General features: G+C 44.0%; 1 protein-coding gene across 2 annotated transcripts; it reads right to left on the bottom strand.

The window, feature by feature from the left end:
* Positions 1 to 1544: 1544 nt before the first annotated feature.
* On the bottom strand, positions 1545 to 15383 carry ZFP3 (ZFP3 zinc finger protein). 2 transcript variants are annotated; one of them, XM_029211170.1, is made up of 2 exons: positions 15268 to 15383; positions 1545 to 6224 (listed from the first exon to the last, which is right to left on the bottom strand). In XM_029211170.1, the coding sequence occupies exon 2, from the start codon at positions 6214 to 6216 to the stop codon at positions 4705 to 4707; it is 1512 nt and encodes a 503-aa protein (XP_029067003.1). In that variant the 5' UTR covers positions 6217 to 6224; positions 15268 to 15383; the 3' UTR covers positions 1545 to 4704. The 2 variants fall into 2 exon arrangements, with proteins under 2 accessions (XP_029067003.1, XP_029067002.1); XM_029211169.1 differs by lacking the exon at positions 15268 to 15383 and adding an exon at positions 15077 to 15259 and having other exon boundaries at positions 4483 to 6224.
* Between the last annotated feature and the right edge of the window lie 8966 nt (positions 15384 to 24349).

The following is a 24349-nucleotide window of genomic DNA, read 5'->3' as shown; positions in this document are numbered from 1 at the left end:
TCGCGGCCGAGCCCCAGTGCGAGGCCCGGGCTGGAGACAAGGACGTGTCAGGGACGGCCAGCGGGTGCAGAGGGGTGAGCTCGCGTCCTGGGGCTCGAGGAGGGGGCCACGCCTGGCTCGTCGGCCGCCGCTCCCCAGCTCTCAGGGAGGAGCGGGTTTCCTGCTCCGTGGGAGAATCGAAGCCTTCTCGCCTACTCCCCACTCCGCAGGGCTGACCTCTACTGCATAGCTCAAGTCCCCACCAGCCTCTTAGCGCTTAGCCCCCCCCCGCGCGTTGCACAGGTCCCAACGCGTCGTAGGGGCTCAGCAGGTGGTTATTGAGGCTCCTCGCCTCAGGTTATCACCAGAATCACCATGTCCCGCTTCCCACTGGAATTTACTGAGGTTCCAACTCCCGAACTTTCAGGGGTTCACCCAGGCGGATAGTCTTGGCATAGCTTCATCCCCAAAGCTGAGGGATGTGATGAGGTAGAGGTTATTGCGGGTTACTTGGTAATTTGTTTTATAGGTAAAACTTTGATTTCAGGACCGTGTAAAGGACTACAGAGGTCCAAAGATGAGTTTCAGATGGTCCATGAGTTCCCTGAATTTGCATGCACATTTTTCTAGATAGAGCTTTCCTGAGTCTCAAAGACCCCGTACCTAACAACCTAAGGAAACTGCCTCAGACCAGGAGTCACTCAGGAGAACATGTCAAAACAAAACAATAATAAACACCGGCACAGAAATCTCAGTAACATTTTTTTTAAATCCAGAATATCTTTTTTTTTTTTCCCCCTGCACTGCAAGGCTTGTGCGAACTTAGTTCCCTGACCAGGGATCGGGCCCTCAGCAGTGAAAGCACGGTGTCCTAACCACTGGATACCAAGAAATTCCAGATCCAGAATACCTTACATTAAGTTGATAATCCTGAAAAACTAACTGTATCTATCTAGATGAACAAAGTAGGTAACATTTGCCCTGTCATGAAAGATAAAAGACCTCACCAAGCAAAGCAGAAGATCAAGGACCGAGTAAACAGGACTTCCCTGGTAGCGCAGTGGTTAAGGATCCGCCTGCCAATGCAGGGGACACGGGTTCGAGCCTTGGTTCTGGAAGATCCCACATGCCGTGGAGCAAGTAAGCCTGTGTGCCACAACTACTGAGCCTGCATGCCACAACTACTGAAGCCCACGAACCTAGAGCCCATGCTCCGCAACGAGAAGCCATGCAATGAAGCCTACGCATCGCAACGAAGAGTAGCCCCTGCTCACCGCAACTAGAGAAAGCCCTCACGCAGCAATGAGAACCCAACACAGCCAAAAATAATTAATTTTTTTAAAAAAATAAATAAAAGGACAGAGTGAACAGCTTACGTAAAACCAGAAGCTACCAGAGCACATGTTGGGGTACTAAGGTGAAAGGTATAGGATGGCAGGAAAATGGCATACAAAGTCATATTAAGACCATAATGAAACAATGTACTTTGGAATATACTTAGAAAGGCATCAAATCAGTAAAATTGTAAAGAAATACTTTATTTACATAAAGTGTTAATATACCAGTAAAACTGTTTAATTAGGGAAGGATGAAAATGTACATGGTTAGGTCTGCAAAAATTCTGAAGGGTATTTCTGGGTATTTTGGTAGGTTTTTGAGATTGTGAGGCCTGGTATTTTTAATGGGTCTAAAATTAAGAAAATTCACATCTTTACTTTCCTTGATAGAATTATACTTGCACTAGATTATGACTACCAGTCAATTATATTATGGTCAGATTTTGGCTCCTAAGAAAATTGAGGGGGAGGGGGCAAACAAGGAAAAGAGAGAAATATTTCTGAGCTAGCTGGGTGTAAGGTGGATAAGGGCAGGTAGTGAGGTTACAGGATGTGTGTGTAGTGTATATAACAAGGTGGAAATAATTTCATTCACCAGAATTTCTCTTGGGAAAGAATTAATATATGTTGGAAAATTCTTTTTAGAATGAGAGGTGAGAACTTCTTCCCTTAATATGATCAGGCACAACAAAAATTGGTCACTAAATTGCCTTCTAGTGTTCCAATGAGCGGTCTGTTATTGAAGGGCCTAAAAAGGAGCTGAGGTGACAGCCCTGAGAGGGGAGGACAAAGAGAAAAATCTTCAGTGGCAGTTTGGCAAAGAAGGGACTGCTGAGAACGAGATGTCTAGTAGGATGCAAACCCCCTTCTCCACCTCTTACACACCAGAATCTTGAGTAGAGTCCGTATTACTCATGGATATGTTTCTGTGAGGGGATCCTTTCTGGGGAGCTTGAAGAGGTGCTGAGTTCTATATTAAGGGCTGGCAAGGGGTGAATGTGCAAATAAAATATTCAAACACAGGAATAAGAAGGTAAGGGAATAAGTAACATCCAGGTTTCACATGAGAAAGATATGTTTGGGTATAATTCAATTTGAGCTTGAGTGATGAAAAAAGGAATGAGAGCACACTGCACTTGTAAACACCCTATGGAAAGAGATGAGTTAAAGAACTTCTACTAACGTCTAACTACTAGAGACAGAGGTACCTGGAAGGATGTGGAAACTGTGTAATCAGCTTTTTTCTGTTTGTTTTGATATGGACTTTTTTTTGTCTTTACTGTATTTGTTACAATATTGCTTCTGCTTTATGTTTTGGTTTTTTGGCCTTGATACATGTGGGATCTTAGCTCCCCGACCAGGGATCGAACCCACACCCCTGCATTGGAAGGCAAAGTCTTAACCACTGAACTGCCAAGGAAGTCCCCATCAACTGTTTTACTTGTACAGCCCTTTTCTCAAGCCAAGAGCATGAGCCCGGGGGTGGGGGCACATATTGGGGTACAGAATAAACCCACTTGATGGGTTTTGGCTATGACCAGTTATGTTTCCAAGGACATGATTTAAATCCATTATATTCAAATTCATGTAGTAATTAATAATGAATAGAAAATGTACAAAGGATTTCGAATAAGGCAGTAATGCACGCACCTATTCACAGTACCACACAGTGCTTAGGAGCACCGCTCAGGGCTGGAGTCTTGGCTCTAGCACTTACCAGCTGTGTGATCATGGGCAAGTTACTTGACTTCTCCCCTGCCCCTCACCTTTCAAATTGGTGTAAGAGAACCCACATCACTGATGGTTGTGCAACTCTGTAAATTAACTAAAAAACATTCAACTGAACACTTAAACAGGTGAATTTTATGGTATGTAAATTATACCTCAATAAAGCCGTTTTGTTTGTTTTTAAAAAAAGAGTACCCACACCATAGGGAGGCTGTGAAAACAAAAATGTAAACTGTCTGGCACTGTGCCTGGCACATAGTAAAAATTCAATAAATACTAGTCATTAGTATTAGTGTAATAAAGAGATTAAAGAATAAAACACTGAAGATATATAAAGTTAAATTTTTTAAAAAGAAAAAAGGAATTACTGGGCCAGCTGAAACTTGAGATCACTTAGTTCAACTCCCCTCATTTTACAGATGAGGAAATTAGGGATCAGCAGGTGAAGTGCCTTATTCAAGGTCTAGTTCTAAGACCAGACCCCAAGCAAGCTGGATCCCTGTTAGTGCAATTCCCACTACCATTCACTGCCTCAGAAACACTGACACATGAAAAATTGAGGATGTGTTTCCTTGAAGAAAAAAAAAAAAACACGTAAGAGAACACAGAAAACACTTGTAGAAATGCTGAAGAAAGAGAATTCCAAAGCCAAGGGCAAACTGAGAAGAGGCTGTCACATCCTGGCCTATTAGCCAGGGACCCCAGCAGTGGGGCCCAGGTCATGGGAGCTTAAGTGCTTTGGCAAGGCAGGGTCCTGGTCAGTCAGGTGAACCAGCTCATCACTGTGGCCAGGTGCCTAGTGACAATGAAGCTGCAGTCCTCTTTGTTATTTCCTGACACAGGATCTGTCAGCAGCGACACAAGCTGGGGCCCAAAGTGAATGCAGCAGAGTTCTTGGGAGCACTCAGTCTGAACGGCTCTGAAATGAGAAAGAGCTGCAAAAGAGCTGCTTCTGCCCGTGCAGAAGCTTGTTTATCCCCTGGCCTTGCTAATCAGCCCCTCTGGATTCTGAGGGCCTTCACTTACAATCCTATAAATTGCTTGTCAGTTTCCTCTATCATGGCACCCTCTCAGATGACTAAGGAAGCCTAGCAGGAGATGGGAAATGACTCAAGCTTCCCGCTTCTTCATTAATGCTGCCATCTTCCAAGGGAACTTGATAGCAAGTTTGGAAGATTTCGAAGCTAATAAAAGCTTACTAAATTCCAATGCTAAACAGTGGGAAAGAGAGAGGTGTGTCTTCTAGGCCATGACTTTAACATTTCAGGGGTAATATTCGAGGGGTCAACTCTGTCATTCCTAGGAAGTGGTGGAATCATGTTCCTCCATTTTTCCTGAACAGTAACAATTTGGGCTAGATGGCCAGTAAAGACCCCTAATGTTATGTGATCCACTAGTGGGGAGGGAGGAAGGAAAGGAAAAAGGGATAGTGGAGAAGTAAGGCCTGAAACAGCTTTTATGATTTAACTCAGTACACTGAAACTTCTCAATGAATAGTTCATAAAAGTGCCTCATCCTTTTTGACCAACTGTTTAAATAAAAATCAGTGAAAGGACAGAGGAGGTTCTGTCTATTCATTTGATCTGAGAACTTGGGGTACAGACTGAGAACAATAAGTCTGACTTCAGCTTTTCCACAGAAGGCTTTCATGCTTTGCAGATCATTCCATACAGTGAACACTTTGATGTCGGAGGAGGTGAGAACTCCGACTAAAGGTCTTCTGACATTCTTGGCACTCATAAGGCTTCTCTCCAGTGTGAATTCTCTGATGTATGATAAGTTGGGAATGCTGGCTGAATGTTTTCTCACACTCATTACATTCATAAGGTTTCTCTCCAATGTGAATTTTCTGGTGGAGAAGCAGCTCAGAGTTATCCCAAAAGGTTCTGGCACATTCATTACACTGATGAGGTTTCTCTCCAGTATGAATTCTCTGGTGGACAATAAGGTGAGAGGTCCGCCTAAAAGCCTTTCCACACTCAAAGCATTCATAGGGTTTCTCTCCAGTGTGAATTCTCTCATGTCTAAGAAGTTCTGAGTTTCCCCTAAAGGCCTTCCCGCATTCCTTACATATGTAGGGCTTCTCACCAGTATGAATTCTAATATGTCTAATAATCTCTGAGTTCTGGCCAAAAGTTTTCCCACATTCATTACATTCATACGGTTTGTCTCCTGTATGAATTCTCTGATGCCGGATGAGCTCAGAACTCTGACCGAAGCCTTTCCCACATTCATTACACAGATAGGGTTTTTCTCCAGTATGAATTTTCTGGTGTCTAATGAGGCCTGAGCTATGCTTGAAGGCTTTGCCACACTCATTGCATTCATGATATCTTTCTTCAGTATGAATTCTCTGATGCTGAATAAGCTGTGAGCTAACCCTAAAGGTCTTCCCACATTCATTACATTCATATGGTTTCTCCCCAGTGTGGATTCTCTGATGTAGAATAAGGGCTGAATTCTGACTGAAGGCTTTACCACATTCTTCACATTTATAAGGTCTCTCTCCAGTGTGAATTCTGTGATGGTGGATGAGATGTGAACTCTGAATGAAGGCCTTTCCACATTCATTACAAGCAAAGGGCTTCTCTCCAGCATGAATTCTCAGGTGCCTTCGAAGGCTTGAGTTAGTTCCAAATGTTTTTCCACATTCTTTGCATTCAAAGGGTTTCTCTCCACTATGAACTCTCATATGCTGAATAAGATGTGAGTTTTGATTAAAGGCTTTCCCACATTCTTTACATGTATGAGGCTTTTCTCCCAGAGAATTTCTATGTGTTTTATTAGGTCCTAAATTCTCTATGAAGTTTTGGCCAGAAGCAGCAAATGTGCTAACTGCCTCTGCCGTAGTATCTCCCTGGTACGTGGTCAGGTTTGAGCTAGGATTGTAGGCTCGCTCACTTTCATTATTCTCATGGTCTTTCTCACTTGAGGGTGATTTCTTAAAGATAATCAACCCTGATGCAAAGTCTCTCTCCTCAGGGGACACCTGCTCCAGAACCTCTTCTGTGGACTCTCTGGAATGCTCCTCAAATATGTCTTCTTCACATGCTGCTCCAAACTTGTGACCCTGATAAACCACCTTTGGAAGTTTTTCTAATATTGCCCCATGTGGTTCAGATTCTTCAGAAATTTCTTCCTTGGGAATTACCTCCTTGTTCTCAGTCCCCATCTCACAATCTGAAATGAGAGAGGGTAAGTCTGTGAAGTGGCTGTATCACAGCTAAATGAAGCCAATACTAGGGAGTATGGAGCTTGACATGGTTCTGACAGCACCCAAAAGCACTCTCTGTATCTGGTGAGATTACAGGACGCTGTTGAAGAGAAGAGAAAGATTTAGGATTATGGTGGACATGCTACACAAAGAGCAGACGCTGACTGAGAAGAGTGAGGGAAATTATCAGAGGAAAAGATTTAAAGAGAGAATAGGAAATGGATGGTAAGAAGATGCTGATAAAAGTTCCATAATATTAACAGTGAATTGAGGCAGAACCTGAGGTTGGTAATAAAAACATTTAAGGAAAATTGTGGCCATATTAATAGATGGTATATGGAAAAGGTTGGGAAAGGGACAAAAATGACTAATATAACCTTTGGGTTTATAGAGGAAGAAACCAGAAATGAGTAGCAAGAAGAAATATCTTTAGCCCAGTTCTGTGGCGCTCACCAGCTCTAGAGAATAGGGGATTGTATATGTTGTAGGCATTACCTATTCAAAAGGTTAATGTGACTTAGCTATAACAGGGACAGAAGGAACCACCCTTGGCTCCCGTATATTTGGATAAAGTATGGTTCTAGCTTTTCTCTAGATGGTTACTAAATTGTATCAATACCTAATTTTCCCTACTAATTTGAAATGCCTCCTATACCATAGTCTAAAGTTCCATATATATCTGGGTCAATTTCCAGGCTCCATTCAGTTCTATTGATCTATTCCCTCTCTAACACCAAACTGTTCAACCTACTGTAGCTTTAAATTTTTTAATATGTTAGAGAAAGTGCTCACTTGTTAGTCTTCTTTTTCAAATATTCCTGTCTATTCTATTTTTCCAAATAAATTTTAGTATAATTTTGTAAAATTTCCAAACTTACCCTGATGTTTTTATATCCATCACGTTTCTGTATGTCTTCTCTTTTAGTGAGTTTTTCTTATATTTTCTGACTGGTTGTTATTATATGTGTGTGTGTGTGTGTGTGTGTGTGTGTGTGTGTGTGTATACACATATATATATACATACATATAGCAATGTTGTTGATTTTTACTTACTAATATTCTAATTGGTCCCTTTATACAATTTTCTTAGCACTTTTTTTTTTAGTTTTTTAAAAATTTATTTTATTTATTTTTGGCTGCACTGGGACTTCGTTGCTGTGCGTGGGCTTTCTCTAGTTGCGGCGAGCGGGGGCTACTCTTCGCTGCGGTGCGCAGGCTTCTCAATGCAGTGGCTTCTCTCGTTGCAGAGCACAGGCTCTAGGTGTGCGGGCTTCAGTAGTTGTGGCACGTGGGCTCAGTAGTTGTGGCTCGCAGGCTCTAGAGCACAGGCTCAGTAGTTGTGGCGCACGGCTTGGTTGCTCCGCGACATGTGGGATCTTCCTGGACCAGGGCTCGAACCCGTGTCCCCTGCATTGGCAGGCGGATTCTTAACCACTGCGCCACCAAGGAAGCCCCTCTTAGCACTTTTATAAATCTTAAAGCCTATACTTTTTTAAAACTTCTAAAAGGCTGTGGCAAGGATTTTTAGTTGTCTATCCCAATCTCCACTCTTCCCCACCTCAGCAGCAACAGAATAATGAATTTATTTTTGTAGCAATGAGGCTGCCTAAAGAAATATATTCTCAGCCTTCTTTACAGCTAGGTTTGGCCATGTAACTAGCTTCTGGCCAATGAGACAGTAAAATGCAAATGACAGCACAAGGGACTTCTGGGATATCTCCTTAAAAGTAAGGGGATACATTTCTTCACCCTCTTCTGTGCTGTGCCTGGGGCATGAAGTGATAGCTGAAGTGCCATCCTGGACCATGAGTTCACCAGCATACCTTACAGTGGGACAAGAACAGGAAGGCACCTGGGTCCCTGATGACTCTGTGGAGCTGCCATACTTGCCCTGGAACGCCTGCCTCTGGACTTCTTTTATCTAACAGAGAAACAAGCTTTTCCCTTGCTTAAGCTATTATGGTTTTTTAATTTATGAAGCGAAACTTGCTCCTAATTGGTACAATGGCCCCAGGGATTTAGCTGTCCCCTCACAGAAGATCCAAATGCTGGGGAAATGAGCCCAGCTTCTGTTCAGGTATTAAGCAACCGGGAGCTAATATTGAAGAGGAGAGGCCCTTTGCCTAGAGCAGTGCATCTGTGCACCACAGCAAATCTGAGCAACACAATCCTCCCATCAATAAAAGTGTTAATTGCAGAAGGTGATTCTCAAGGGGGAATGGGGCAGCTATGGGACTTCATCCTTATATTGCAGAGTCATGGAATGGTTTTTAAGCCAAGGAATGACACAGTTCATGGTCAGATTAGCATTTCAGGTAGATATACACAAGTGGCCATTTAGTGGCTGAACCAGAAAGCAGCAGACAAGGACATAAAGGAGATCAGTTAGAAGTCTGATGCAGTCATCAAGGCAAAGGGTGATGAGATCTAACTAGGGTAATAGTGGTAGTGTGAATGAAGAGGAAACAGACTAGAGAAGTGCTTGAGAGGACAAATTCTCTAAGACTTGGGGTATGATTGGATATAGGTGTAAGGAAGGTGTAATTAGATGGATAGTGATACCACCAAGGTTGGGAATATTGAGGAGCAGCTAGGTTAGGGGGGAAGATGATAAATGAGCTGTGTTTTGGACAAGATGAGTTTCAACACATCCATACAGAAGTACCAAGGAATCAGTCAAAATATATTGGTCTAAAGCTTAGAGCAGTCAGGACTAAAGATACAGACTTGAGAGTACTCAGCATAGACAATAATGAGTATAGTTGTGACAACTGTCAGATACTGAAGACAGAAACCTAGAAAGCCAAGGCCAACATTGAAGAGTACTCCAGTTAACTTCCATGTTCCCCTCCAGATCTTTCAACTTTTCTTCACCCTGCTCTCTGCCCCAGAAGGTAACCTATATAGCACTCATCAAGGGGCCCTCTGGCTTCCAGTTGTGTTCCACCAATGGGGAGCCCTAGCAGGAGGCTGGAAGGAGGGAGGACAGTGAGGTCAGAGTATTTATCCTCCTGGTTCCTTCCTATGAGATCACCTTGGGTTCATGGTGTCCCTCAATTGAAGTTCATTACTCCTCTCAAGGAATCATCCTACCCAGTTGTCTCTGTGGGCTCCAGGCCCTCCCCTACCTCTTGCCTCTTTTGGCCTAGGGCTGGTGACTACTCTGCTATTGCCAATCCCAGCTTTCCTCAGTACCCTGCCTACACCTACATCTTTTATATTAACTTCTTTGCAAATAAACCCTTCTCAAATTATCCTAATTTGAGCGAAGTACCTGTTTCCTGTTAGGACCCTAATGATAAAGGGGTAGGCAGAGGAAGAGAAGCCTGCCAAGAAGAGAAAGAATGGTTAGTGAAGTAGGAGAAGAACCAGAAAAAGTGTCATATAAGTCACCAAGGCAATGGCAGAGGGAATTACAAAGCATCACACACAGTTGATAGATCCAGTAGGATAAGAACTGGAAAACGTCTGCTGGGACAATTAGGTGGTCACAGATGACATGTAAAAACAGAGTCAATGGAATGACAGAAGCAGAAGCCAGGTGGCAGTGGACTGATTAATTAATTTGCTGCTTCTTTCAAAAAATCTGGGTGAAAGGAGAGGACCAAGATGGGCAGTAGTGTAAAAGGTCAAAGAAAGTCAAAGAAGAATTTTCTCTGATGGTAGAGATTTGAACATGTTTATATCAGAAAGGATGGTGCCAGTAGAGAGAAAGGTTAAGAGGGAAGAAAAGATGAGATTACTGAAGAAATGAAGATCCTGAGAGGCAGGAGAGACTGGGGTCAAGTGGTGAGGGAAGGGCAAAGGGGTGATTTTGGGGTGCCCTTTGTACTGCCCCTTTTCTCTGCCCAGCCTCCAGTCATCCACAGGATCATACCCTCTGGCCTCCCTAATCACTCAGGGGTGCAGCTCTGGTAAGCCCTCTTTCCTGACACCTGGAAGGAACCTGATCTCCTACTGAAATCCTGAAGTGTTGGAAGCTCTTTGTGCTACCCCTAAAAATGACCTGGAATCTTCTTCAACTTTCCCCCACTCAGCGCCTTCTCTAATTTTCCCCTGGAATAAGGGCAGGCACACAAAAACTGGATTTCTCCTTTTCACTGAAATTTTTGAAAATTATAGATAATGTGTACCTATGTAACTGTAAGAATCCATTGTAGAGAATTTAGCTATTTTCATCCATCGTACTATTTGAGTTAGAACGCACTGTCTTAAATAAATTTCTCTCTAATGCTCAGCCAAGAACAAGTTCTACAAGCTGGTATTTCAGTCCCTATCTACTTCTGACCCCCTCGCTGGCCTTTCCTTTTCACCAGCATCTCTCCTATAGTTACTTCTTTTCCAACATCAAGCTCCACACAAAGTCAGCATTCATAAAACCCACATCTGCCCCACACCATATGGAAAATCACGTGTCCACAGTAAAACAAGATGCAAGACATAGAAGTTAGGTATGTATATCTATCCCCAACTTCAACACCTGGTTCAAAATTCTAGTCCAGAAAGTCTTCCCCAACTAAAATTTTCCCCCTCTGACTATTCTTTTACTTTGCATCCCACCAGTGACACGATATTAATGCCATTTGTTAAATATTGTTTTGTGTAATAGACACCTTCTCATATACAAATCAATGCCATCCTCCTTTTTATTTTCTTTGGATGCACTGTGCGGCATGCAGGATCTTAGTTCCCTGACCAGAGATCAAACCCATGCCCCCTACAGTGGAAGCGCAGAGTTCTAACCACTGGACCACCAGGGAAGTCCCAAAGCCATTCTCCTTTTGGTTGATTTTCCAGAGGCACAGATACACATTAGACCTCGTCCTCATATAGAAACACTCTATTACTCATAGCATAAATTTAAATTTCCAAACATAATTTCTTATGTTTGTCACTTCTCCACTTTTCTAAATTTGAAATTAGTTGTTTCTGGAGAGAGATAAGATGGATGTGCCATCTTAGGAGTAGGAGGACCACTCTTGGTCCTCAGTCTGGGGGATGACAAGCATCTACTGGGTCTCCATAGTTCAGAATAGGGTCTTCAACTCTGCAGATCTGGAATTTCTTTTTTTCAATGCACTCAGAAATCCTCATTCACAAAATACTGATGCATAAACCAAATATCCACGTATTAATTAACCATGAGAAATAAAACTTCAAAAGGACCATACTGTCTACATGAGAAGCCACCACATAAAACCCTAAAAATTGTTTAGTTGGCTTACAATCATAGCAGGAAGATTTTTTTTTTTTTTTTAATGAACGATGCTTAAATAATGATTCTTGGCCTGGAATTAGGTTAGATGAAGAAAAGTCAACTGGAAAATCTCTAAAAATACTAACTTCCAGGTCCCACATCAGACCTCTCAGAGTCAGAATCTCCAGGAGTAGGCAAAGGAATGTGTATTTTTAACAAGTGCCCAGGTGATTCTGATGCCCTATCAGGTTTGGGAACCACTGTGTTAGACAGTCTGAGTGACTGGAGTTATCTAACTCTCAGTCTGGTGCATCCATCTCTACCAAGGTCTGGTCCACCAAGCAGATCAACACATGTGCAAAGCAGCAGGATTACAGATAACACTGCCAGTTCTTGCTCTGCATTCTTTTTTCCTGCCCTCCAACTTGACCCCTCCCCCAACCCTACCCTAAACTTCTGGGAGCAGACAGGGAATATAATACAACTGACTAGGTCACATTTCCATTACGCTTATCAGACTGACCCTAGTTACCGTGACTGGACCTGAGTTTGCCCAAACTGCCTAAATCAGAGTTTACAGCAATCTCTTGGGATAGCAATATCACTTAATCCTCTAAACTCATCTGCCAGAAACATATTGTGATTTTTAGTAAAAAATCATTGAATAATCTATCAGCTGACAGCCTGATTAGGTCTTTTTAAAATGTTGTTAAAAGCAAAGATTGGAAAAAATAAAAAATTTTAAAAAAAGCAAAGATTGGGACTTGAGTTATAAAAGGTCCAAGAATCATTTACTCCCTCAGTAAATTGTCCCCCTGTGTGGCACTCCAGAGGTTTTTCCACCCCAGAGTGATATGCCATAGTAAAATTAAGGAGGGCATGGGTGAGAGGTATGTCTTTCTTCTGTAAAGGAGGAAAAGAGCAATTGTGAAAAAGGAGGTGGAAAAGAGAAATCTATAGGCCACAGATCCACTCTCAAGCACACTGGTGGTAGGCAAGGGTACAAACTGAAGTCAAGGATCTAGAGACTGATGTCCATTCAACAATCCATGCACTTACAGATGTTATAGAAAATGTTTGTGGACTCCCTCAATATATGTCATTTGAAGACTACTGCACTTAACAGCATTCTGGGCAGAGCATGGGGTGAGCAAAGCCTCAGAGACTAGGAAGTATAGGAGGAATAAGAAAAAGAACAGAAAGAACATTCTGACCTCAATGTAGCATGTGCAGAGTTGGGGTAAAGGAGAGAAGATAAGTGAGGATGCACTAACCTTCTGGGGAGCACTAACCTTCTGGGGAGTAATGAAAGCTCTTACTATGTGCCAAGCAACTTACACACATTCTCTTGTTACACCCTTACAACCTCTTGCTGAGACAAGTATGCTGGAGACATCAGTGTAGAGAGGAGCGAAATCAGCCCATCGGAGTGCTTTCCTGACTTTCTCCAGCAACACTTTTGACAGCCCCAGAGCAGGCTGGGAATCTGGGGACACGTGTGGTGGAAGAATGAGAAAGTGAGGGACTTGAGGATGTTAGCCAGGACACAGTTGAGATGACCAAGTGAGACAGGGAGACAAATGAAGTGGGGGAAGGAGAGAAGAGTGGAGGTTACAGACAGGGTGAAGGATGTGGTGAGCACACAGATCCAAGGGCAGGAATCCTGCCAATTGGCATGACGTTTAATTTTGAAATGTCAAAATTTATAACATACCAAAAGTAACATCCTTTGCAACTATTCAAATTCATGATGAAAAAATGATGAAATATTTTGGATGTCAACTTACAAACATGTAAGGGGATACACAAAGCTTTTCAAATTATTTTATGGGATATTTGAGCAAAAAAGTTTGCAGTGGCCTCGCACTCTTTGCAGGAGATCTGACCTCACCCAAGAGCTCCAGGAGTGAGCTCCAAATGAGTTAACCCAGTTAAGTTAATACCATTCCCCTTGCCAGTAACTGTTCAGAACAGTAGGGATTGTTTCAGGAATGGACAAATGCCTTCATCTGGGTCAATGATACTCTGAGGAAGTTTGCTGGGAACTTCTGGGAATAGTTTCCTGCCGTCCTGAGAGAACCACAGAAGAGACTTCTACATATTGTTGCCTGGAACCGCTGCTGCCATTTCACTACCAGCTGTGGATGAAGGCAGGACGAGCTGAGAAAACTGAGGGGAAATGGAGCCAGCAGGGCCACTAGATTCAGTCATTCCTGAAACCACTTCACCTCTTGACTTCCAATTATGAGAGCTTATACACTTGTATTTTTTAGGCCAGCTTGAATTGTATCCTGTGACTTATAGACAAAAGCATCTTAATTCATAAAAATACTTTCCCTTAACTTCTGAAAGGTCAGATCCTACTAAATACTCAGTATCCAGTACAAGGATCACCTCCTCCCCAAAGTCTTCACTTACACCTGCAGGAAGGAGGTTATCTCTTGGTCCTCTGAATCATCATTTCACTCACCTCTTTCTTTGTACTACAGTTATCGTGTCGCTTCCTGTTCACTGCTCTCCAATGGCTACAGAATAAAAACTTCTTAACATGGCTCATCATGCCTTCCTGGTCAGGCCCCTTCCCATCTCCTGTCCCATGCTCTCCAATGACAGGTGGGAGCTGCAGTCATGCTCAGGGTGCTGCAGTTCAAACACTTCTTATTCTTTAAAGCTTCTCTGCCTTTGAGAACAGGCTATTCCCACTTCCTGGAATGCTACTGCCCACTTTTACACTTAACAAACATCTACAAGACTCAGCTCAGACACAGAGAGTCCCCTCTGTCTTCTTCTCTGTCCCTAAGGCTCCTTCACCTTGTTGCAGCTACCTCATTGTACTGTTACTCTATTTTCATCTCTGCTTCCTTCTTCAGACCATGAACAAGGATGATGTTCTATTCATCTTGATATTCCCAGCGCCAAGCACATTTCGGGTACCTGCTAAATGAATTTGTGTAAATATCTTATTTACATAACTAATCTGTGACACCCTTGAGGGCTAACTGGATAGTTCATTCATTTTGTATCTAAAGAGCCTAGATCGGTGTCTGACACATAGCTGACGTCAATAACTATTTGTAAAAACAAGTTCCTTCTGCCAATCTGGATGACACTTAATTTAAAGCACTGTTATCGTCTTTTCCTCTGTCCTCCTGGTTCCCACAATCAAAAGGCTCTATTAACTCTGCACTGAAATCTGTCTCCTTTCCGTAACTAACCCTCTTAAACCAATATCCGGCCCTGGGCACAGTCTGCCAGGAGGCCTGAAGTTTATGACACTGCCCGCCATTTCGTCCCCGCAGCTTACTTGGGGATGGAATGTCAGAGGAAACCACAGCTCCCATCATCCCCCACGTAAGGACACCCCCGCGGAAGGGGGTGTCCCTGCTGCTCCTGTGCCAGCGGCTGACAGGCAGGGAACCAGGACGGAGACGGGCCCTGGCCGCGTCCAGGGTATGTGCCGGTGGGGACCCGGTGCGGGGTGGGGAGACCATAAAGCCCAAGGTCACAGAGCGAACCCGGGTCAGGCACGGGCCTAAACGTCGGGTTTTCGCGGGGCTCGTGGGCCAGGGGTTCGGGAGCGCAGCACCCTCCACCCCCGGCCGGGACAGAATGAGTTCTCACCTCAGGCAGCTACCGCCCCACACACGCTCCCCGCGGGCTCCCCGCGCTGCTCCGCCCGCTGCCTCAGAACCCGCAGCTGTTGTCTGGGTTTCACTGGCTATGGGCATCAGCCACTTCCGGTACCCCGGCGGCACTCCAGCCAATCAACGCGCGCCGCACTCCCAGGAGGAACAGGTGCGGGGTCTCCTCACCCTTTTCAGGCTTGCTTTGCGCCGGTTCTCGCGCTCACCCGAGCCCCATCTCGCCGCTGCCCTGCCACACCAGCTCTCTGAAGTGGCCCTGTGCGCCTGGCGATGCCCCACTTCAGCCCCAGGATCACTGACGAGCTAGGTCCTCCGAGTTTCCTAGAAAGGCTCCAGGGATGCACTTCCGCCCTGGGATCGGCCGCTCTGCGCGCTGCTGTCGCTCCCCAAGCATTGATCTGGACTTGAGAAATTGAAAGTTGGCTTCGCTTTCTCACCGGGCAGAGATCACGCGCCCCCCTGCATCCCTTATCCCGTCACTCCCTCCCTTGAACTACACGAGTCTGGTAAACACAGACCCCTACATCCTAGGAACAGGCCAGTCATCTGCTGCCTCAAACTATGACACCCCTCCCAAATATCAGTTACAGGGAAGGACTATGATTGGCCTTGTTTAGGTCTGGTGCTCACCCCTGGACTAATCATTGTATTCAGGGGAAAGGGATAGTAGGTTTAGCCAAATCTGGGGCACTTGTCTGCCCCAATTGTGGGGACAGGCTTCTGTGTTTGCCTCACCATAATCCTATGGAATAGGGAAGGGAGTGACTACTCACAGAAAGTGATATTATGTATATATCTAGTACACAACCTATCAGGAAAAAAAAGAAAGAAAGGGGAAAAGAAAGCTTTTGCTTGAGTTCATGGGATTAGGCCCTAGACTATAGGGTCCATCACTTTAGCCATTCTCACACCAATATCCTTAACTCCTTTGCCCTACTGTCTGCAACTGCATTGGAAGTTTGTTAACCCTGGATCAGTTGAAATGTCCATTTTCCTTGCCCAGGCTGCTGACAGCTGGTGGGGAAAATCGTACATTTTGGAGGAGAACCCCCAAATAAATTTATGGTCTCCACTTCCCAGAGGTCTTTCACTTCTGCCTAGAAATCATCTTGTTTCCCTAGTCAGCTTGTCTACCATTTTCATGATTGCTGTTTCAACCTTCTTCATTCTGCTTGAACCTCTGTCCAAGCCATGACCCACCATCACAATCACTGCCACCTGCATTCATCCCAAGGAAAGATGTCCATACTACGAGAGTATCCTGCCACAGACCAAGAGTGGGAGACATTTGGTTCTACTGTATTTATCTAGTACACCTATATTAACAGCCTTCTGTCTCAAGAACCTAGATCAGTAATTCTCAATCTTGGCTGCACATTGGAATCACCTGGGGAGCTTTTTTTAAGTATGTTTTTATTAGTGAGCAGTATTCAATTATTTGAATACACCACATTTTTTTATCTATTCACTTATTAATATTCAGGTGGTTTCTTGTTTATGGCTATTACAAAGTTGCTAAGAACATTCATGTACACTTCTTTATATGCACAGATGCATAAGCTTTTATTTCTCTTGGATAGCTGCCTAGGAGTGGAATGGCTGTATCATATGGTAAGCACATATTTAACTCTTAAAGAATCCAGCAAACCATTTTCTAAAGTGGATGCACATCTTACATTTTCACCAGCAGTGTATGAGTCTTTTTCCTCCACATCCTCGCCAACACTTGATCTGATCAGTTCTTTTTTCTTTTTCTTTTTAAATTGAGCATTACAATAGAGATCTAGTGGCCTCTTATAGTGGTTTTACTTTGTGTTTCCTTACTGACTAATTCACCTGGGGATCTTTAAAAATATCGATGTCTGGTGCCACCCACATAGATTCTGTTGAAAATGATATGAGATATAGTCTGGGCTTTATTGTTTTATTTCCCAAGCAATTCCAATATGCAGCCAGCAAGGTTGGAAACCAATAGCTTAGGTCAGTGATTCAAAAAATGTGGTGTCTGAATCAGCAGCATCTGGAATGATGGTTAGAAATGCAAATTCTCAGGCCCCACCCACAGATCTCCTGAATGAGAAACTCTGGAATTAGAGCTGAACAATCTGTGTTTTAACAAGCATTTCAGGAGTTCTAATGCACTCTAAAGTTTGGGTATCACTGGTCCAGACATTAACAGTGCTTCATTTGATCAGCCCCTGTACGTGGGTTAAACAGGAAAAAGATAGGCTGTAGCCTCCTGGATATTCCCCTGCTCACCATCTGCTTCATTACACTAGCCAATTTAGGGGCCATCTGGAGTAATGGGGACCTACCAAGGGAAGGAGGCCAAGGCATATGGTCCACAAATACCATTCTCATGCCCAGTGAGGTTCATGCCCAGTGAAGTCCTAACAGGTTCAGGACTTCCATCGAATTGAGTCTTATTACAGGTAAGTATGAGAAGTTTTGCTCCTTTTGAAAAAAATGGCAGGTAGGAACGTTGGCCGCCCTCTTGAATTCACACAGAGACAAGTACATGGAAAATAAAAGCCATACTGCTCTTGCTCGACCTTGTCCCTTCTATCCGTGGAAGATGTGGGAAGGAGGGCTACCAGTACTGGCTACTCTCCTATCTTATACTTCAAAACTGTGTCATTTCTCAGATTAGTTTACAGCTCTGATGTGGACCTAAGTGCTGATCATAATTATATTTTCTATTGTCTATGGACCATATTCCAAACTACTACCAAACTATTAGTAACAGCACTCAGTGTCCCCTGAGATTTAAATAACATTGTGAATGTAAGTCATTGTTAGGATTCTGGAAGAAATGACCAAAAGCACCAACCCTGCAAACTTTCAGGTCTTTCAAAACCCTTCTCTCCCAGGTGAATAACCCTGGGCCAGGACACAAGGACACTGGCTTGGATAGCTTTCTCTTCCTGTAAACTTTTCTTACCAACTCCCCACATGCACTTCTTTTATCACTATCACCTCTCTCCTTGATCCTGCCTTCCTTTCCTTTCAACTGCACCAACCTCATAGTACATCCTACAGACCAAAATCTCACTCAGCATGACACAAATGCATCTAGCCTTATGTGACTTAACCATTTCCTACAAACATGCCTTTCCCCCCATATAGACAGTGTTCCTTGAGAGCCAGCACTCTGTTACATGTCCCAGAGAGGTGCTGGCCGTGCTGGGCCCATGTTTAGTAGAAACAGGCTGACCTGAAATATTCATATCTCACCTCCACACACTAAAGCAACTGGCTGAAGCTGAGTCGAGGCTCAGTTAAGTCTTCAGGGAATCCCCTGGCAGTCCAGCGGTTCGGACTCCACACTTCCACTGCAGGAGGCACAGGTTAGATCCCTGGTGGGGGAACTAAGATCCCTCAAGCTTTGCAGCAAGACAAAAAAAAAAAAAAAAAAAAAAAAAGGCTTCAGTGTTCTCCTTGCACCTCCAGCTATGAAGATGCAAGGAAGTAAAACAAAAAGGCAACTTCCTTTTCTAGAGTTACAATTACCCCAAGGAGCTCAGGGCAACCAATTCTGAGCCTGATCCAGCAAGGTCATGTTATCACTGAGCCAAGATAGCAGATCCTTCTTGGGCAAGTTCTAAACCTAAGAGGTGCCTCCAGGGTCCTTGTAAGGTCCATGTCTCTCTCTCAGGTGAAACCATGGCCCCTTTCACATGGGATAAAATGCAGAAACACCTGAAAACCTTACTCTCCCAGTACCTGCTCCATGGTTCAGTGCCAGGTGGAGAGACAGAGAAGAGAAGGCTGCCCTGGCAGAGGGGTCAGTGCTGGGCTTTGAGGAAGGCAAGCCAGAGGTGGTGGGAGGGGATGCACTGGAAATAGACAACAGCAGAATGTACAAGGGAGCAAGTGATCAGAGGACAAACCAGGAGCCCCAGGGTACAAGTTTCCTCCCCAGGGCTCTGGAGTCTTCACAAGGTCAGCAAGATAATGAGCCCACTGCCACCAGGGCTAAGACATGACTGAGCCCTGACAGTGCCCCTGCCCACCCAGCCTGCTTAGAACCTGCTTATCACAACACTTCAGGAAACTGCTAGTAAGTAGTCTGAATTCCCATATGAGTAGAAATTATTTGCCATCCAGGCCAAGGCAGTCCTACATGAATATTTCTGAGGCTCTATTTTGAGAAACAACATGGGAGGAAAATCAAGTCCAAGTGTCTCCCACCATCACAGGGACATATAAGTTTCCAATGTGACTAGTGAACCCAAAGGAGGCCAGAATGACTCCTCACTCTGTCTTCATGGTTTTGTTTTCCCAGCTCAAGATACAACCCCTAAAAACCATGGATGATATTCGGAAAAGATGAAAACTCTAACTCGAAAAGATACATGCACCCCAACGTTCATAGCAACACTATTTGCAATAGCCAAGACATGGAAGCAACCTAAATGTCCATCAACAGATGAATGGGAAAAGAAGATGTGGTGTATAAGAGACATTGGAATACTACTCAGTCATAAAAAAGAATGAAATAATGCCATTTGCAGCAACATGGGTGGACCTCGAGATTATCATTCTAAGTGAAGTAAGTCAGACAGAGAAAGACAAATATCATATGATATCACTTATATGTGGAATCTAAAAAAATGATATAAATGAACTTATTTACAAAACGGAAAGACTCACAGACACAGAAAACAACTTTTGGTTACCAAAGGGGGAAGGTGGGTGGGGAGGGATAAATTAGGAGTTTAGGATTCACAGATACACACTGCTATATATAAGATAAACAAAAAGGACCTACTGTATAGCACAGGGAACTATATTTAATATCTTGTCATAATCTATAATGGAAACAAATTTGAAAGAGAATATATATATATATATATATATATATCTGAATCACTTTGCTGTACACTGGAAACTAACACAACACTGTAAACCAACTATACTTCAATTTTAACAAAATCTTGGAAGCAATATTCAGTCCTTCAGCAAGATCCCTTCTCTATGATGCAATCTTTCTTTCAGGCTAATGCAATCCATTTGCCATCTCCCATGCTCTGTTTATTTGCTGTTCATAGTGTATTTTCTCTTACGCCACATGCCTGCCCACAATGCTGCCCTTGGGTCCACTGCCACTGAAATCCATAGCTGTGATGACACCTCAGGGTCTTTCTCAAGCAAAAGGATCCCTCTGTCTCTGAGGCTTAATTCTGCTGCCAACATCCACACGTCTTCTCTCTAGATTTATCTCGGGCTTGTTGCCTTCCTCCCTCGTTCAAACTCTCTCTGCAGTAGTGAGTCATTCAAATGATCCTTAACCTCACTACATTAATGCCATCCATATACGATATCATGGTGTACAGATCTTATTCAAGTGGGCAAAATACAAGCTTTGAGGCATGGTTTAAAAGAACGATAAATCCAAACCTTACAAATACCTAACAGTTTACAAAGCCCTCTCATATAAACTAGCCATGATCAGGGTCTCTGGAAGCTTAGGCTATCTATGGCAACTGTAGAAAAGTCTTTCACAGGTGATGGTGACCCAAAGGATTCAGCGACTTGTCCAGGTTTACTCAGGTCAGAAGAGGGGAGGGGGCTTCCCTGGTGGCACAGTGGTTAAGAAGCCGCCTGCCAATGCAGGGGACATGGGTTTGAGCCCTGGTCCAGGAAGATCCCACATGCCGCGCAGCAACTAAGCCTGTGTGCCACAACTACTGAGCCTGCGCTCTAGGGCCCGTGAGCCACAACTACTGAGCCCACGTGCCTAGAGCCCATGCTCCGCAACGAGCCCCTACTCCGCAATGAGCAGCCACTGCAATGAGAAGCCCGTGCGCTGCAACGAAGAGTAGCCCCTGCTGGCCATGCAACTAGAGAAAGCCCACAAGCACTCAGCAACAAAGACCCAATGCAGCCAAAAATAAAATAAATAAATTAAAAAAAAAAAAAGACGAGGGGAGACTAGATTAGCACCCACATCTTCAGACTCTCCTCACTCCAATCTGGCTGCCCTCCTAAAGTCCCACTGAATACACATCTACCTCCATCTCTTCATGGGGCTCGGTTTTGTCCAGGCCTGTTTTGGCACTATTTTGACCAAGAGTCAGCTGCAGAGAGGAAATTTCAAATGTGACATCCAGAAAAATCCACATCTGCCTTACATGTACATAAAGTATCTCCCATCTACTGGAATAAAATCCTGCATGATGAGGGTGTTTGGGTTACTTATCTGGCTTCCCTACTTCAAGACCTGGTTCCAAAAAATCACATCCACAAAGACTTCCCTGATTCCTCTCTTCTCATTTCAGTTGCTCCTCCACTGTCCTCCTGACCCCTGGCATTTGGGCTAATTTGACCTTTTGGATCTTGTATTCTCTTGTAAGACTATTTGTCATCTCCCCACCTAGTGATAAAAACCCAACCTGCCCTCTGGGATTTTGCCCAGAGCACAGCGCTGACCAGAGACAGTCTGTACATGTTGACTGAGAAATGTTTACCTGGAAAAGTCTTCTGTGATTAAACTGAATTTTAACAATGGCCTCAAGGAGCAGTACCTTAACCCAGAAGAGTAACGGCAGGAATTGGGGGCACAGGATAAAGCTGGTTACAAGAGCAAATATAGCCAGCTGGCTTTGCAAAGCTCCTTATATCCCACTAGATCAGTAGTTATCATGGGATTGGTAACTTTTTCACAGGGTGATAAGGAACATTAGCTGACCCTAGCGTCCACAAGTTCTACCTAATATAGGAGGGTCAGTGAACCAAAATGTAGCAACCAGATGGATCAACCATAAAGCTTGGTTAATTTCATTCTTTAATTTTGGATAGGGCCACCCCTGGATAAGCAACAATCAATCTTATAAAATTATACATTCTAGATAGTCAAACTAGACCTTTCCTTAATCATGATTGAGTATGTAATTTGACCTACCGTGCTGGACCCCAAGGGAGGACACACTGATTCAGGCAGTATCTTTGGTGCCAAGATGTTGAAAGAATCTGGGACTGTTTCCAGCACTAGAGGGCGACTGTTGAAAGTCTCCAGAGCCCAGAGGGAAAAGCAGCATCCCTGGAGGAGATGGACAAACAACCTTAAATTAGGCAAATACGTCACACCTCCCATCATCCTAACAAATACTGCTTAATATGAGATGTGGGTTGTTAGGATGAGAGAAGAAAGGGGCTGAACCTGGAGGAGACTGGGATTCATGGAGAGGGACATAAATGATTATATTAGGTCTCGTCAAAATCGGGGGATTCCCTTCCCTTGACAAGGCCTAAGTGTGAAATTACGTGAGACAATGGACATTTCAACCCCTCAGAGACCAGTCGAAGGACTATCCTGCTCCTTTAGAATAGCGCGCTCAACAACAGTGCGCAATGTCCAGGTATGGCTACATTTGTTTCAGCCCTCAGCTTGTGGGACTAGCCTTCCACCCTAACACCATCCAACAGATGAATTCTGTTTTATATCCTGAGATATAGAATGTCTACCTTGTGGGGAGGAGAGCCAAAGAGCTTTGCCTAAAGCCAGGCATTTGCTTCGAAGGGGGAGGTGTTCTGACTTCTGAGATCAGCAGCAGAAACCACATCCATGCAAAACTCCATGACCTCCTTTGAAGCAGGTTTAATGAGCAGATCCTTTCCTGTTCTTTGGTAGCAACATTAAACCACAAAATGTCATAATTTTAGGGAATAAAAAAAAAATCCCAGGCTGCTCTGTAGACCAAATATTTCAGAATTTCTGGAGGTGAGGTGGAAACGTCAGCAAAGCTCCCTTGGGGGGATTCCAAAGTGCCCCAACTTAAGAATCCCTGGTTAGACTATTGGGGAGCCACCTGGATCTGGGACCAAGTTGGCTTCTCTGGAGTTCAGGTGCTCCAAGCAGGTGTAGATACCTGAGTGAAAGTGGCCTCCTGACAGGAAGGAGGAAGAGGGGCAGGCGTGCCCTTTAAAGGGTTAGGTCCCAGCTCCTGCTTTGGAGAGGTGAAAAGAGTGTTGGATTAAGCGTCACAAGACCTGGATTCCAGCTCTGGCTCTGCCATTTAGTATTTCTGGGACCTTAATAAGTGACTTAACCTCTTGGCTTCCTTATCTGAAAATGGGCAGACGTGCCACGTCTGCCCATGATATGCCTGATGAGAAAACCACCAAGTACAGAGCTGACAGTTTTAGGCAAGAAATTAGTTTCTGGAGACATCACATAATTTAAGGCAATTTCCCCAAAAGGAATAAAGATAAAGTGAGCTGGTGTCATCACGTAGCTCATAAACCTATAATCAATGAATATGTTTTGCTTTAAGGCTATGTTTATGATGTATACAATTTCACAAGGTACTCTCTCCTAAACGTATAGGATCAAATGGCATAGCAGTTCTTGAAACTTTTCTACGGAGTTTTATTACATCTCACTTTCATTTTTCAATGCTAACATTAGCACCATTACACAATAAGTACAAGGGTGAGGTTATAGAATGCAAAAACATTTAAAATTATAACAGTACATTTTTGCCACCTTTGTAATTCTTTGTTTTACCTTTTTTTTTTTTTTTTTTGGCCGCACTGTGTGGCTTGCGGGTATCTTATTTCCCCGACCAAGGATCGAACCCAGGCCCCCACAGTGAAAGCACCAAGTCCTAACCACTGGACCACCAGGGAATTTCCTTGTTTTATTTATTTTAAATAAACTTTTTAAAATATAAATTTATTTATTTTGGCTGTGTTGGATCTTCGTTGCTGTGCGCGGGCTTTCTCTAGTTGCGACGAGCGGGGGCCACTTTTTGTTGCAGTGTGCAGGCTTCTCATTGCGGTGGCTTCTCTTGTTGTGGAGCACGGTCTCTAGGCGCGCGAGCTTCAGTAGTTGTGGCGCGTGGGCTCAGCAGTTGTGGCACACGGGCTTAGTTGCTCCGCGGCATATGGGATATTCCCGGACCAGGGCTCCAACCGGTGTCCCCTGCATCGGCAGGTGGATTCTTAACCACTGCGCCACCAGGGAAGCCCTTAAATAAACTTTTAACTTTAGAAAAGTTTTAGATTTATAGAAAAATTGCAGAGGTATTACAGAGAGTCCCATGTACCCCACACCCAAGTTCCCATATTAACATCTCTTTATGTATTATTTATTTATTCATTTATTTATTTTTGGCTGTGTTGGGTCTTCGTTGCTGCACTGGGCCTTTCTCTAGTTGCGGCGAGCAGGGGCTACTCTTCGTTGCAGTGCTCGGGCTTCTCACTGCTGTGGCTCCTCTTGTTGAGGAGCACAGGCTCTAGGCACGTG

Source organism: Monodon monoceros, unplaced genomic scaffold (assembly GCF_005190385.1).
Source record: "Monodon monoceros isolate NGI ecotype Baffin Bay Population unplaced genomic scaffold, NGI_Narwhal_1 Super_Scaffold_9, whole genome shotgun sequence".
Taxonomy (NCBI): domain Eukaryota; kingdom Metazoa; phylum Chordata; class Mammalia; order Artiodactyla; family Monodontidae; genus Monodon; species Monodon monoceros.
The sequence above is the reverse complement of the archived record's forward strand: the minus strand, read 5'-3'. Positions and strand labels throughout refer to the sequence as shown.

Bases quoted from the DNA above. Each gene is read 5' to 3' on its own strand.
- ZFP3 (XM_029211170.1), bottom strand. From the start codon at position 6,216: ATGGGGACTGAGAACAAGGAGGTAATTCCCAAGGAAGAAATTTCTGAA.